At 38.5% G+C, this 17,504-nt stretch overlaps 1 protein-coding gene across 1 annotated transcript in view; it reads right to left on the bottom strand.

Moving 5' to 3' along the window:
• Nucleotides 1–17,504, bottom strand: part of USH2A (usherin) — a 392,303-nt gene that overhangs the window by 298,454 nt on the left and 76,345 nt on the right. Inside the window, exons 14-17 of the mRNA XM_061990105.1 lie at nt 11,401–11,564; nt 6,125–6,283; nt 2,833–3,327; nt 871–1,143 (exon numbers count right to left, since the gene is read on the bottom strand). Of these exons, the coding sequence (XP_061846089.1) occupies nt 871–1,143; nt 2,833–3,327; nt 6,125–6,283; nt 11,401–11,564 (1,091 nt within the window). The remainder of the gene's footprint in view (nt 1–870; nt 1,144–2,832; nt 3,328–6,124; nt 6,284–11,400; nt 11,565–17,504) is intronic.

The following is a 17,504-nucleotide window of genomic DNA, read 5'->3' on the forward strand; positions in this document are numbered from 1 at the left end:
AATATTTAAGAACAGATAAGCACAGAGACTCATTTTGAAAGGGGAATTAGTTTAGTCCGATGTTTTGTGGGAGCAAATGACTGAGGACATGGTCTTCAAGATAATAGCAAACAAAAGCATCAGTGATGCAACAAAGATATTTAATTGCAAAACATAGGCTCTATCAGCATAAAAGATTTCTAATGAGAGCATTGAAATAAATAGCTGTTACTTAAATATTACACCAAGTGGCAAGCCTTTTCAAAAATCTGAACAGAAGTGTTGCAATAAGAGCCACGATGAACTGGGTTAAACTTCTGATAAAAATAGTCCCTACTATCACATTTGACCTCCATAAAAGTATATGAAAAATTTCAAGCAATGTACTTCTGAAAAGGTAACTCTCTCATGTTCTTACAAAAAATAGATGTTTTCTAAACAATCAAAGCCTCAGTTCAGAAAAACTCATTAGAATCTCCTTTCTGAATATATATACCTTCTCGGACAACATTCCTGATTCACGCCAACTGTCAATAAATTTCTGATAAAACATTTTTTCCTGTTCCTTCTCTTAAAATAACATAAATAAAGACTAGGAAAACTGGAGAATTCAAACATCACTTTGTAGATTTTGCAACCTTATACTTCTGAAATTTTTATCTAATTGACAGAGATTATTTTCTTTAACAATGCAATTTTGTGAATAATGTTTAGCTTAACATGCCAAGTTCTGAGATAAACTGACCAATCTTTAATTAGCTTAAAAAAATGAAAACTTTTCCTTATCTGAATCTTCACTAGATACATTTTATTGGAAAAAACAAAATAGGAATCTGTTCTCGTTTAGGTTTTCCTTTCATTTGTATCAAACAAATTAAAAGCAATACTTACCAGCCTCTCCTGTTTGACCTGATATCCAGTCTGAAGATATGCTACCTGCCATGTTTACTGCTAGCACATAGAATTCATATTCTGTGAATGACTCCAGATCAGCGACTGTGAAACTGGTCTGTGGTGGAGCCAGGGCATTTTCATTAGCAGACTCCACAACTGGTTGAGGACTGAGCCATCCACTGCTTTGGAAAACACGAATTTCAGGAGGAAGAAAGTTCCCAACTGGTTTCAATTTTTTTCTCATGTAAAGTTCATATCTTATAATTATGCCTACATAAAAAAAGCAAGCCAGAAAAATTAGTGCATTTAAATGATTTCTAAATCTAAAATATTAAAACACCAATGTAAATATACTTAATGAGCTAGGACTCAATCAATCAACTATGTAAAATATATAAAAGTTTTCCTCCGTAAAATATATAAAAGTTTTCCTCCTTTCTGCTATTTTCATCCAAATGTTCGTTTTGGCATACATTGCATGATTTTACATTGCATACATTTTACCCCATATGAAATGGGGGGATTTGAAAACAAATCATTGGATTCCAATATAAGTTCCACTATCTTCACTGGAAGACGATATCCTAAAATTCTGATCAAAAGTTATTGGAAATAACTTCAGGCCTCTGATTTTCAAATGGATATTTACATTTTTACACCATGGGTAGGGAATTTTTGAGTGGCAGATTAATGATAACCTTTTAGAATATACTACTGGATAGGAGATAGTGTGTGTGTCAGTTTTCCATCAATGTAAACCTATTACATACACAAGAACATCTCATCACTTTAGAAAAGAAACCCTTTTACTACTGCAATATGAAGCGATACATGATCTAGGTTGGGTCAAGGAAGCAGTTTAAGAATAAATTGTAATAAAAATGACTGGAGATTTCCCAAAATGGAAAAGATGAGACATATAGCAAAGCCAGGGGACATTTAATTACCATATAATGTATATATTTGGGGCTGTATTCATGCTCAGAATTGGGGAGGTGCTTGGGAGAAAGAAGCTTTTGTCTTTGGAAAGACCAGGAAATCTGACCAGACATCAAAAGAAATACAAGTTTATTGCTTAAATCTGCCTGTAATAGCAATTACACAAAGAGTATATGCTACAGGTTGAGGGACAAGTACTAACAGCAAATATTATGTCCTGCATTGCAGGAACTGCCCCTAAATATATAGGCATTCTTGTGTGGGCATTCTTCCTGTCTAGTCTGCTAATAGCTGGCAAATTAGACGGTTAAAGAGAAAGCTGAGCTTCCCGTGCACAGATGCCATTTTGAGAATAGATCAAAATCCGTGTTTTCACATGCAGAAATACTTGTATGTGTATGTGCGAGTTCACAAAACTCCATCGCACATATATTAAAACCTGAAGTTTTTCCCAGTAGAATCTGTAGTATCACAAAAGTAATCCTACAACAGCTGGGTTCTCAGTTTCAAAAACCTGAAATATTATTACACAAGTTAGACCAGCAACTCTTGGCAATCACCTAATCCCTAACAAAGTTATACTGGTAACAGAATTAGTTACTATATATGACGGATGGTTTTAAAAATAGACTTCTCTGTTAATTCTTAGGATTTTTTTTTCCCCCTATAACTGTTGTCTGCTTATTTATTTTTTGTCAGGCAACATCACCTCATCTGTCTGAACTAGATGATCTGGCAAATTAGGTAAAAAAATAATTTTATTGTAAATGTTTAATCATAAATGTGATTTTTCCTAGAGCAGATGCCACTAAGGGCTAAATACTGGACCCAGCACATCAAGTTGGAATTCTGTACTCAAAACCAATAAAACACAGACTCTGAGAATATGTTTAGTGGCAGATGGACACACCAAGATAATGTCTTGCTTCATTTTCAGTTTATGTTTCATTCCAACCAGATTTGAGAAAACATTGCTTTTTCTTTGCAAAATTTTGACTTCAAGTAAATAGTATGTCCTACCATTTGGTTTCTCAGGTGGTGACCATTCCACAGACAGTTCCGTAGAGCTGATGGTTTTGATCATTGGTGGGTGTAGTCCCTCTGGAGGAGCTTGTGCGGTAATTACTGTTACTGGTTGGCTCTCTAAGCAGCCTCCACTAGTACAAGCTTGCACAGAAAAAACATACTTTGTAAACGGAATGAGATTCCAAATAATTGCTGAAGTTTTTAAGCCTTCATATTGACCACAAGGCTGAAGATCAATCAAGGTAGTGCATGTCAAAATGTATTTCTCTATGGGCCCAGAGTCATTGGAGAGGCTTGTCCAGTGAAGTAAAACAGAGTGGTGACTAACAGGAAAGTCAGGATTTAAATGCAAGCTTCCTACAGGTGTCCCCGATTTTGTTCTGTATGTCACCGAGGCGCTTCTTGTAAAACCATGAACATTGCTGGCTTGGATGTAATAGGAATAGAAGGTATATGGAGATAACATGGTATCAGTGAAGGTCTGAACACCTGAAACAAACAGGCGAGAAGGAAATTTTGTCCCACATATTTTTCAAAAAATCATTTGCATACTTAATAGCTTTCCAGTTCTAATTGAAGACATAACATATTTATGAGCATTTGCATTCTCAACCTCTCAAAAAGTTTTATCATCAAAAAGTCAAAAAGTTTTATCATCTTCCACTTCACATTAGCATCACTAAAGAATTTTTCTACTGAATTTCGTAACCCTGTTATACTCAAAAAACAAGCCCAAACCATTCCATAAATTTCACATCTTTGGTTGTTTATTCATTTCATAGCATACATGCTTATATGATGGACATTGCCAACATGTCCAGTCTCAAATTTTGCCTCCAGATATGGGCCTTCAATTCAAAAGAGCCACAGAGAAAAAAAAACAACCCAAAAGGACACTCCCCGCTCCAGAATCGAACAGGTCTAGAACAGGTCTAGAACAGGTGATCTAGAACCGCTCTAGAACCGTTCCAGGCTCGATCTGGAACCGTTCTAAAGTCGCTCTAGAACCGCTCTAGAACGGTTCTGGATGCGATCTAGAACAGTTCTAGGTCTTATCTAGAACCGTTCCAGAACAGCTCTGGAACTTAGTCGGAGCGACTCTAGAAGTACTCCAAAACCGCTCTAGAACCGCTCCGGAATCTGTAGAAACAGGTCACAAAACTGCTCTAGAGCCGCTCCAGAACCGATCCAGAGCTGTTCCAGGCCTGCTCCGGAGCTGTTCCGGGCTTGCTCTAGAACCGCTCCAGCCCGGTTCCCTGACCGCTCTAGAACCGTTCTGTGCTTGCTCTAGAACCGCCCCGGACCGGTTCCCTGACCGCTCTAGAACCGTTCTGGGCTTGCTCTAGAATCGCTCCGGACCGGTTCCCTGACCGCTCTAGAACCGATCCAGAGCTGCTCCAGAACTCCCGTTCTAGAACTGAGCTGGCAAGCACCAACCTCAGATCTGATCCAGACCTAGACTAGATCTAGATTCACTAGCTCAAACAACCAAGTCCTAAAGCACAGCCTCTGGAACAGACTACCAGACTCTAGGGTCCCAGGTCTAATGTCGACTCTTTGGACTGGAAGCGGCAGACCACCCAGAATGCTGATATTGTCTGACAGAAAAGACACCAGCACCTGCTATTGTTGAAGACCTAATCACCAGATAAGAACTTTATTTCAACAGGAACATCAGCTAGCTAAATTTGTATAAAGTCGAAAGGTAGAAAGTTCTATATTCCTCAGGTGAACAACTTCACCATGTATTTAGCTAAATTTAGAAACTATTAGAATCAATGTGATTTGGAGTTAAAATTGTACATAACTGGATGGTTTTAGAGCAGGCATTTGATTTTATCCTCAAGACAAAGGCTGGTTATCTCCTGAGTCTCTGTTTTCCCAGAGCAGTTAGGAAAACTTAATTTTAATTGGACATTCTGCAATACTATCAAGCCAGATAACCAGTACGATTTAGGAGATTATTCTTAATTTTACTTGGGAAGGTCAATGTTTCTATAAAACTCTAATTTAGTCACAAGATAATGTTCATCTAGTTGTACTCTCATAGCATTTCTTAAGCATTACAAATTCCCCATGATACTGAGAAAAAAGTAGCGTTATCAAAAGTTCTGACAGCATTAACAATGTATTCTTGATATTCAAACCCCAGCAGGTGATTTCACATCATTAATTAGGGGGATTGCCAGGAAATGTCAAAAAAGTCTTTTGAAACCAAATCTATGTTTTTACAAAATGATGTTTTGTTAAAGAGAAACATGCTAAGGTCTCATTATCCAACTAAGTACATTCAGAATTTTTCACTCCCTACGAAGCATATAGGTACAGTCATGAAATAACATCCTCAATAAAACATTCAGTTTCAAGTGGACTAATTATGCCAACAGATTATAATTGTGGTTCTTCTGAAATTAGTCCACTTTTTTACTCAAGTTAGGCTTTTAAACCAAATTAAGGAATCAGAATATTTTCTATAGCTCTCTTGAAACTTTTTTCTAATTTTCCTTTCTTTCCTCTCAATCACATAATTCCATGCTTACATGAGGTCACACACCTTTCCTCATGGTATATACCTGCAGTGTCCAAATTAACAACATAAGCCACAAACCAATCAATTCAAACACAGCACTATGCACTAGAATATAAAATGCTAAATATAGTATCCAAATTCACCTCTTTTTCTTTGATAAGAGGATCAATAGTAGCACAAAATGGCCTTTCCAGATAGGACATTGTCAAATCCTTGAGGACTGCCTTCTGAGGATCCCTTTGCAAGTCTTAACATGAGAAGTGGTGCTGCTAAAGGCAAATCAGGAGCTACACCAAGAGCTTAACAGAAGGTGCTAAAAGTTGGAGGCCACAAAAAGCTTTCCTAATCTGTTAACAGTTTAAAACTGGGAGGATAAAAAAAAGGGGAGTTTAAGCACATTATCATCTCTTCCATTAACCCTAATTTTTTACCTGGGACTTTGCCTCTTACAGATTTTGGAGACTGTGTATATTTGCTGGGATTGCTTCTGGTGAGTCAATTCTAAAGTTTTCCAGATTAAAAACTAAACAATTATCAGCCATTGTGGGTGACAGTTTGACAGATTTTAGACCAGAGTATTCACTTCTTTAAAGCAAAATTAATAACACAGAACAGTAACTCACTGAAGGAAAACAAATAATGTATTCAGAATCACAGAGAATGATAAAGAGAGATATAAGAAATAATTAAGAAAAATTGCATATATAGATAGATAGATATAGATATGAAATCTTTCATCTTACTATAAATACTTACTAAAAGGGTGGTAGTCTTCAGTAGTATAAATTTCAGCCTCATCCCTATACAGCTGGTAAGTAAGCCTGTTAGAATTTGGAGAATCGGGGGAACTCCATGAAAGACTGATAACCGAGGAATTGATAACTTCTCCTGTAGGAGGAGGTTGCTGAAATGGAGCTAAAGCATCCACAAAAGCAGAGGATGTAAAAATGAAGGTAATCAGCAATCACACAAACTTAAATAGAAATGCAAAAGAAACTGCTAAGTTTTCTTCAAAAAGAAAAATGGTTGAGTAAACATACAGCCATCCAAACAATACATTGTCAGATTAAATTCATCCACCGAAATGTTCTTCAAGTATATAAAACAAAATTATACATGTAAACAAATGACAAAAATTTGATCTCTCTTTCCCTCCCAAATTAAAGTACACCAGAGTTTTATAAATAATTTTTTTTCTTAACATATTTCAAGATCTCTACAAAACAGAAACATGTTTACTTGGTCACATTATTCAAGTCCACATTTCAATTATAACAATTTTTTTCAGAGGATTCATTTCCATTTGAAGATAGGTTGGGAATAACTTCCTCTAATAGAATAGAAATGAGAAGTTCAACTGATTATAATTTTTACTGAAGTGTTACAATAAACCTACCTAATCAAATGACAAAAAACATAAAGGGGTAAATTTTGAAGGTTTTTTAGGCAATTCACTTCCATTTGTTTCCAATGAAATTTAAATCAATGAGAAGAGGGTGTCTAACATTTTAAGAAATCAGCTTGAGATTCTTATTTACTAAAATACTACTCTCCCATCATCTCCATTAACTTTGGAAAATGTGCTACTTAATTGCACCAGTATCAATACAGAGAAAAACAAACCTGAAATTCACAAGCTAAAAATCTCACATTTCCAGAAAGAGCACAGTCCCTCCTATGTCTCTCTGTAACCCAGCTATATTATATAATCATGGTCCTTTAAAAGACAATGACCATTACTCAGAAATTAAGCTTCATGTGCATAGATATACCTGTGCATATAAACATATTTGAGTCTAAATGATTCTATGATTCTTTATTTATGTCAAGCATAAGCATGAGTCCATATCCTGCTCTGGTAGCCTATTATACTAGGGAGAGCACTACTCTCTGCCTTTCAGCACTCCACTCATTAGTATGGAAGATTAGTCTGTTTTGGCAGCTAGTAATCGCTGTAGTTTGACTCAGAGTGCCATTTCCCTACTCTAAGGGAGGGAAAATCAGGGAAGTGTGGATGTAGAGGAAAACATTTTGGTCCAGGAAAGAGAATAGGTGAGGGTAGTACAGCAATCAGCATACGGGGTATTTGCTACCAGAAACTGGATCCGGAACACCCAATAAGCTTTTCTTCCTTGCATTAAGGAATAGGAAATTATCAACACTAGACACGTGACTTTTCATTAATTTTTTCTGCTTCTGTTCATAAACTATCATCATCTTCATTACAGGAGTATTTGCTTAATATATACAATTCACCAAAAGTTAATTACTGAAACCTGTTCAGCTGAGGTAACAGGAGACAAGAATCAAAGAGTGAAGTTGCAGACAGAAAACAACACGACCACCTCAAGCCACACAGATGACAGATGTAGAGATGGCAACATCAGTAGGTCACATTACATATGGGGTTTTAACACAAATCTAAAACATGAGTTGAAGCTCTTCATTTACAGTAATACTACAGGCTCTCAGAAAAGAAATCACAGAAAATATTTCTAGAATTCATTGGATCAAACCAAACACAGCCATCATCTCCAAGTACAAAGCATAGGTTGTTTTGCTGCCAATCTAGAGGTTTTGAGTTCACTCAAGTTAGGAAGTGCATGTATGCCAAAGTGTCTCATGTAGAGGAGCAGAGTTTGAGAATCAAAGGAAATAAGTGTTCCTAAATCCCTTTGGCATTTTTCCAAGTTTCACGCTATCTAATACATGTTTACAAAACCTAAGCAATCATAGAAATTTTCCAGCATCACCTTCATTCTCCATTCTCAGCCTTACACTATTGTATATTGCTTCTGCGTGTTTGCTGGTTTCCATTTAAGATGCATAAGCAAAGTGCCATATTGCAGATTTTTTTACAGAGCATCTAAGATAGCACAAGACAAAAAAAATATGAATAGGTCTTTTGCTTAAAGAATGTTAGTTGGACAGTGGCAGCAACTTACTATTGCTTCCATTGGTAAAGATTAATAACCAGTAATGGTATGTGTCAAAATAATGTCTGCAATGAAAATAACCACAAATATCAAGCTAGCCAAAGCTCCATATCCATGCAATAAGTTAAAATATTTTTGTACGTGTGACGGTTTTAGCCCTGGCTGGGTACTTGGTGCCCACCAAGTCATTCTATCACTCCCTCTCCTAAACTGGACAGGGGAGAGAAAAATATAACAAGAGGTTTGTGAGTAAAGATAAGGACAGGGAGATCACTCAGCAATTAGTGTCATGGGCAAAACAGACTCAACTTGAGGAGAATTTGTTTGATTTATTAATGAACAATCAAAAGAAAACAGGGAGATTAGAAATAAAATAAAATCTTAAAACACCTCCCTCCACCTTCCCTGGCCTTTCCTTCCTTCTACCCCAGCAACACTGGGAATGGGGTTGTGGTCAGTTCGTTACAGATGGGCTTTGCCACTGCTTCTTCTCAGGGGGAGGCCTCTTCACACTTCTCACTGCTACACTGTGGGGTTTCTCCCCATGGGAGACAGTCCCTCACAAACTTCTCCAGCGTGGGTCCTTCCCATGGGCTGCAGTTCCTCATGAACTGCTCCAGCATGGGCCTGCCACAGGGGCAGCTCCTCACACTCTGCCCCAATGTGGGTCCCCCACTAGGAGAACAGTCCTTCAGGTATCAACTGCTCTAGCCTGCGTCCATCACAGGGTCACCAGTCCTGACACCAAACCTGGTCTAGTGTGGGTTCCTCTGTCCCCACAGGCTCCCAGGTCCTGTCAGGAACTTTCTCCAGTGTGGGCTTCCCATGGGGTCACAGCCTCCTTCAGGTATCCACTTGCTCCAGCGTGGGGTTCTCCATGGGCTGCAAATGGATCTCTGCTCCCCTGAGGACCTCCATGGCTGCAGGGGCAGGGCCTGTCTCACCATAGTCCTCATCAGAGGTCGCAGGGGAATCTTTCTTCCAGAGCCTGAACACCTATCTCCCTCTCTTTCTCCACTGACTTTGGTGTCAGCAGAGATGTTTTCACATTCTCACTCCCTTCTGCTGCTACAGTTTAGCAACTACTCAGCAACTTCTTCCCCTTCTCCAATACATTATTCACAGAGGTGTTATCTTCGTCACTAATTGGCCAGCGCTGGTTAAGGTTCAGGGTCCAGTCGGGGTCCATCTTAGAACTGACTGACTTTGCCCCTATTAGCTACAGGGGAAGCTTCTGACAACTATTTGTTTAAAGAAGCCACCCCTGTAGCACCTCATTACCAAAACCTGGTCCAGGCAAAACCACTACGGTATGAATACCTGAAACACTACAATTGCTATATCATTTATGTCCAGAAGAGGACTCTTGCTCGTCATTTAGAATACTCTATTTTTCCTAACGAAAATATATTATATATGTCATATTATTATCAATCAATTTTATAGTTGAATTGTCATTGACCTTTATCCAGTGTATATCCCAACATAAATAAGTAGGTTGGTTTATGTTTACAAAGCACTTCAAAGATGAACAGCATCATAAAAGTGCCATACATTATTCTACATTCAGTTGAAACATCCTACACTTTTTAAAGAAACAACAAGCCAATGAACCTCTAGCACAATGAATAGCTGTTATGCCTTCTACAAGAAGAGTATGGGGGGAGAAACAAAACAACCTCTATCTAAACATTTCCAAAGTTTAAGGAGAAAAAGAAAATCACCTTTGGAAACAAATCAATCCCTTCATTCTATCCCATTAAAGCACTGTGCATTCTGCAATGCACATTATATAAATTTTAAACCATTTTACAATGAAATACAAACAAATCTAAGTGAGAGATGTCTGTCCTTACAAATTCTTTGTGCACATATATCTCTACTTGTAGACCTATAGTGTGTAAATATCACAGTTATGATTACCATATAAATACAGAACACATGAAGAAATACTTTGTTGAAGGAGAATCCAGAAATATACTCCAGAGATTAGTTGGGAATGTCTAACCCTGTTGCTGAAATACATGTGGCTACCTGAGCTACTTCTCACAGAGTGGCCATTATCAATTAGGTCTGCCAACAGAAATTATCAGCATCTGCAGAGTATCTCATTCACTGGTTACATAACTTCCAAGACTAGGCTGCTAACTGCATATGGCAGTAAGGTGTGTCACAAAAATGTAATAATAACTTTTTCAGAATTAGCTGAAGTCCTTCCCACACATTTTGGGACTATAAGATATGATGTCTTCAAAGTCCATTTCTAAATATTGACCTGAAGACAACTTAAAAATTTCATTTTCTTTCTACATATATTTTTCCTCTCCTCCTTTAAAAGCCTTACCATCTTAGACCATGCACTCATGAGCAAACATGAACATTTAATTTTCACTAACTATGACACAAAGACTAAAATTGTGCCACATCTTCAAATTCAAACTCACTGCAAGGGCAGAAGCGCGGATGTTCCATTGCAGTATGTGTCATTACAATTCATGATCTCAACATAGTGTTAGCCCCACCTCACACATGCCGATTTATGACACTGTTATGCCACATAACATATTTTCCCAAACCGACTAAAAAAAAAAGATCCAATAGGGAGAAAGATAAAACCACGTTGCACTGAGAAGCAGATTTTGAATTACCAGGAGCAGACTTTCAATAGACCTTCTGCTCTTCAGAACACAGCAGGTTTCCTTCCTGCTATCAGTGGCAGAAAAGAAGGCTAAGATGAAAGTTGTATAAATATTATTTATTGTATTTGTGGGACTAAAAGGTGAACTCTGCATTGATGACTAAATAGAACATGGTGTGAAGCGCAAGGGAACCATGGACCATTACTTCTCCCCTGGGCTAGACTGTGTATAAGCTGTGTGTATGATACAAAGTAGTCTACACATCTCTCTAGAAAACACTCCTAAGATCCTAGAGTGAAAATCATGCAAACTTTAGGGACTAGAAATGTGGGGGGAAATAAAGGTCAAGCCCAGTTTCAGTACTGCTTATCTAAGTTTATATTCTCTAAATCAGCAATTAAAAAACACCCGAACATTAATTTAAAAGACATGCTTTTAAGATCTAACATTCACTTACTTTTACTGCAGCCAAATAGGTTGTGGACATCCAAATTGCTAGCATTGGGAACACAGTTGTCACATTTCAAGCCAGTTACAAATTGTTTACAAACACACTGTCCAGTAACAAGATGACAGGTCCCACTAATGGCTCCTGCAGGATGACAATTACAGTGCTGACATCTATAAATAAAAACAAATCAAGGAAGTGATCAAAACACATTAACACTTCAGTAAAGCACAGTAGGGTTTTGTTTAAAAGAATCTTGGGTAACAATTAAAAGAACATAAACAGTTCAGTAGCCTGAGACACAGTGGAAAAATCTATTAGCTTGATTAAAAAAAAAAAAAAAAAGAGTAACTTACAAAAAAAGGTACCCGTTATAAAAATAAACATTAACATCTCAGTGCTGGGATAATATTTTAATTTACACTAAAACTGCTTAGAATTAAAGAGTTTTTATATATATATATTGATCCATACACAAACTGGATGATAACTTTTGGTAATAACCATGTTATGTACTCCGTCCTGCAACATTTTACTCACACAACTTTTTGTGCAGAGCTGTAGAGTTCAGGTACACATGTGTAAGTGGTTTCATAGGTTTCTGCACAACATACGCAACCTTTTAACTTACAGGAAAATAGGCTTTTGTTGAAAAAATAAATCCTTCACTGTCCACAAAGCCAACTTGAAGTTGAAACAAACATCAAACCACAAATAAAGGACAATGAATACAGACAAAAACTGGGAGAAAAAAACCTCAGCTAGAAACAGTGAAAGGAAACAAAAATTGCAGAAATATGATTAACTGAAAGCATATTTTCTTTGTGCCCTGACAGAAAAAAAGAAAGAAAAAAACTAAAAGGAATATTTTATTACACGTGTAAATTAAATTATCTTGTAATTAACAATAATTAAAAAATCAAAAGCATTGGTATTGTACAAATATCATATTTTCATTCCATAAGTCTCTCTGGCATCGGTAGAGTTCTTTCAGGACTAATTTATGCTTTGGTTTTTGTGTGTGGAACTTCGCAAAATCAACTTGTTTTTCACTTTATATACTATACCTCAATGACATTCATTTATAGCAGGGATACCAATGTGAGACTATGCTAAGATTCAAAGACTCAGGACATCTCAGAAGTTAAGCAAAGCAATTTTTTACTTACTGCAAATACTGTTACAATACCCATTGCAATACAGATTGCCATTATTAGTCATAACCTACAGTGCCAAAAAAACCTTTCTAATTTCACTATATTTTATTTGCTGCAGACTGCAGAGTTTTGACAAAACATGGACTGGGAGAAAAGTGGAACTGTACAGTGCAGCTAAAACATACTGGGGAATTTACACTTCACTCTCTTTGCCCGGAGCTGGAAAAGTCTGACTCTCAGGTATAAGTAAAAACAACCTTGAGAGAATCTTAAATTACTTCAGATGCCAAGTCTTAAGTTGATGAAGCAGCAAAAAGACTTTGGAAAGTCCAAGTGAGAGATAGTCATGTCATTCCCCTTTGCTCTGTTAACCTCAAGACTAGACAAGAGTTGTTGATTTGGCTGATCTTTCCTTGTCCAGATTTACCAGATCCAAGGAAACAGATGGTGGTTCCTTTACACAAGTTACTTTGCCATTTTCCTAGTCATCATCATCACTGTGGTAAATCTCTTTCTACCAATATTAAGGCAGAAACAAAAGTAAGTACATTTATGTTTTAAATATTGTCTCTTTAAAGCAAAGGAGAGAGGAGAGGAAAGTGGAAATTGTTTTCACATTAGGACACTAAAATTCAGGTCAATAATCAGTGAAACAGACATTAAATGTGACAGATTTTTAAACAAGTTTAAGAAAACTCTTCACATACATTTTCTGCCCATCACTGAGCTCTCTGTATTAGAGCTCCCTTATTCCACAGCAGCTCGTGCTGTGTGATCTCCTGGGTAATCATTCAACACCCTTAAAAAGGCTGATAAAAGCTAAAGCTGCAAAATAAGCTGCAAATTTGTTTTATGGACTAATATCCTTTTGGGAATAAATAAAATACATTCTCTCTTGGAAACTACTATACTGTAGTTTGCTGTCTTTTATAGTCAAGAGAAAAGGGCAAATCTTTCAAACTGTATTAAGTCTTTTCATCTGTAGACAGCGCATCCACATCCCCCTTCAAACAGAGGTTTTGTTTAGACTATTTAAATGTCATTACTGAAAAAGAATAGTTAGAGAAAAAACAAAGACAATTATTTGCTCAGCAACACAGCAATTCATTATTTCATAATTTCATTACATGATGATATTTTTAGTACACATTTGGGGGGAGTGGTTAACAAAAGTGTCTCAATAGATAAATGGTAAAAGACAAGATTCCCTTACTGCTCCTGTATATTGCTGCACCTCTTATGAATAAGGGTCCCCTGAGTATTCCAGTTTTCATTATCATTCACACATGAGACAATCAAACCCACATACACGTACAGTCACAGCAAGAGTTTTCAGTGCCAGACAGCGTGGGGTTGCTTCTTTCTGCTTGTTGCATTTTGTTCTAGGAAAAAGTGTAAGCTCACTACCTTCACCTATACTGAATAAGGCTCCAGATCCTGCAAACAGTAGCATATATATCACCATAATCTGTTCCCTGGGACTACATATTAATATTTCTGTAATCACATGCATCATTTTCTTACATGGAAACACTACAACTGTCTTTGTTGTTATGCGCGGCTCACGCTTTTCAGTCAGGATTAAGGATTCAATCAATAAAGGACATTTAAAAAAAAAAAACTATTTCTTTGAATTTTCATCATAAATATTTTCACCATTCTTGCTAAATGCCGCTTCTTCAAGATACTCTGAATCATATATTTCAGTTTTTTTTAAAGCAGAATTATATATAATCAAGGAAAACAGACTTCTAAAACATGGAAAGAGAAACGTCAGGCCAAGATGAATTGCAATATTGATTTTGTGAGGATAAATGGTTTTTGTAATATTAATATAGAGAAACCTTTATTACATTGACTCTCTAGGTGCAGTTAGAGCCTCTCCAGCAATCTGTTTAAAATCTTCATTTTTCATCCTTATGGGAAAACCTCACTTGCTAAATGGATTTCATAAACAGTAATCTGTCAAGATACATATATATAGATAAACAATTTGTGATGTTCATTGACCAGTTCATTATAGTAAACAACACAGAGGTAAAGCATTTCAAATGTGTACTAATGCACACAACAATTACAGATCTGCTCAGACAGCTGCAAATACTCAGTATTCTAATTCTTTAATCACTGATGAAATTTTCCTGCTTCGTGAAGTCAAATAAATTAAGAAATATAGAGATCCTATTTATCTCAAAACCATCACAAAATGTATCAGCTCACATATACATTCCTCAGAGTGGGAGAATGTTAAAGCCTCACAATCTCTGCGTATCACAACTTTTGTTTATTTTCTGCCATTGTGCGTAGACAGATATATCTTTGCTACTACAGAGAGCTCATGTCCTTTTCGTTCTATAACCAGTCTTTAAAAGACACTTGCAGCAAGGATGGTTTAAATTACTTCGCAACTTTATCAAGAAAAAAAAGCATATTACTTTTTTTAAGAAGATAGTGACAAGTAAAGAAATGGATTAAAACAGAATCATAGAATGGAAAGGGTTGGAAGGGACCTTTAGAGATCTAGTCCAATCCCTCTGCAGAAACAGGGCCACCTAGATCAGGTTGCATGGGAACCCATTCAGGCAGGTCTTGAAGACCTCCAAGGAAGGAGACTCCACAACCTCCCTGGGCAGCCTGTGCCAGGGCTCCCTCACCTGAACAGTGAAATAGTTTTCTTATATTTAAGTGGAACTTTTTGTGTTCCAGCTTCATCCCATTATCCCTTGTCCTGTTGCTAGATACGACAGAAAAAAGTAATGTCCCAGACTCCTGACATCCAATATTAAGATATTTGTAAATATTAATAAGATCCCTCCTGCAGTCTCCTCTTCTCCAGGCTGAACAGCCCCAGGTCCTTCCTCATAAGGAAGATGCTCCAGTCCCCTGGTGGCCCTGTACTGGACTCTCTCCAGAAATTCCCTTTCCCTCTTGAGCTGAGGAGCCCAGAACTGGACACAGGACTCCAGATGAGGCCTCACCAGGGCAGAGTAGAGAGGGAGAAGAACCTCCCTTGACCTGCTGGCCACACTCGTCTTCATGCATCCCAGGATACCATTGGCCTTCTTGGCCACAAGGGCACATTGCTGGCTCGTGTTCAGTTTATTATCAACCAGGACTCCCAGATGTCTCTCCACAGGACTGCTCTCCAGCAGGTCAGACCTCAGACTGTACTAGTACATGGGGTTGTTCCTTCCCAGATGCAGGACTCTGTACTTGTCCTTGTTGAACCTCCTGAGGTTCCTCTCTGCCCAACTCTCAAGCCAGCAGAGATCCCACCGAATGACAGCACAGCCTTCTGGGGAATCAGTCAGTCCTCCCAGTTTGGTGTCATCAACCAACTTGCTGAGGGTACACTCTGTCCCCTCATCCAGGTCGTTGATGAAGACGTTGAACAAGACTGGCTCCAAAACCGATCTCTGTGGAACTCCACCGGCCACAGGCCTCCAATTTGTTTCCATGCCATTGACCACCACCCTCTGGGCTCTGTCATTCAGTCAGCTCTTGATCCACCTCACTGTCCACTCATCCAAGCCACACTGCTTGAGCTTTCTGATGAGGATGTTATGGGAGACAGTGTCAAAAGCTTTGCTGAAGTCAAGGTAGATAACATTTGCTACTCTTGGTTCATCTAGCCAGCCAGTTATGCCCTCATAGAAGGATATCAGATTGGTCAAACAGGATTTCCCCTTGGTGAATCCATGTCGACTCCTCCTGATAACTATCTTTTTCTTCATACGGTTATTAACATCATTGAGGATGAGTTGTTCCATTACCTTTCCAGGGAGGGAGGTGAGGCTGACTGGCCTGTAGTCTCCTGGACTGTCCTTCTTGCCCCTTTTGAAGACTAGAGTCACATCGGCCTTCCTCCAGTCCTCAGGAAGCTCATCTGTCCTCCATGAATATTGAAAACTCATGGAGAGCAGCTTAGCAACCACATCAGCCTGCTCCCTCAGGACTCTTGGATGCATCCCATCAGGTCACATTGACTTATGAGCATTAAGCTTGCCCAACAAGTCTTTAACCTCTTCCTCATCCACCAAGGGAAAGTCCTCTGCTGTCTAGACCATCCTACTCTCCTTGCTGGACTGGGCTTCCCAAGGGCTGGTTTTGGCTATAAAGGCTGAAGCAAAGAAGACATTCAGCAGTTTGGCCTTCTCTGCATCCTTTGTCACCAGAGCACCCTCTGTGTTCAGCAGCAGGCCCATATTCCCCCTAATCTTCCTTTTGCTGCTGATGTACCTGAAATAACCCTTTTTGTTTTCCTTAACTTTCCTGGCTAGGTTTAATTCTTGAAGGGCTTCAACCTTCCAGGTTGCACCCCTGCATTCTCTGGCAATTATCCTGTACTCTTCCCAAGAAACCAGGCCCTGTTTCTACCTCTCATAGATGGCTGCTTTCTCCCCAAGTTGTCCCAACATATCTTTGTTCATCCATGGAGGTCTCCTGCCTCCTTTTCCTGCTTTTCTACACGAGGGGACACATTGATCCTGGGCTTGGAGGAAGTAGTGCTTGAAGATCAACCAGCTCTCTTGGGCACTTCATTTGTCTAGGATCTTATCCCATGAGATCCTTCCAAGCAGCTCTATGTTCACCTGAAAACCAGGGTCACAGTCCTGCTTTGTGTCCTGCCTCTTCCATCTAGTATCCTTGAACTCCATCATCTACATTGTCACTGTAGCCAAGGTTGCCTCCAACCTTCACATCCCCAACTAGACTCTCTTTATTTGTCAGCACCAGGTGCAGCAGCACACCCCTCCTCGTTGGTTCCTCAATCACCTGCAACAGGAAGTTGTCATCAACATTCTGTAGGAATCTCCTGGACTGCATGTGCTTGGCTGTGTGGCTTTGCCAGAAAATATCAGGGAGGTTGAAGTCTCCTATGAGGACCAGGGATTGAGATTGTGAGGCAGCTCTCAACTGCTCATAGAAGGCCTCATCTACTTCCTCCTCCTGATC

This window comes from Colius striatus, chromosome 2 (genome assembly GCF_028858725.1).
Source record: "Colius striatus isolate bColStr4 chromosome 2, bColStr4.1.hap1, whole genome shotgun sequence".
NCBI lineage: Eukaryota > Metazoa > Chordata > Aves > Coliiformes > Coliidae > Colius > Colius striatus.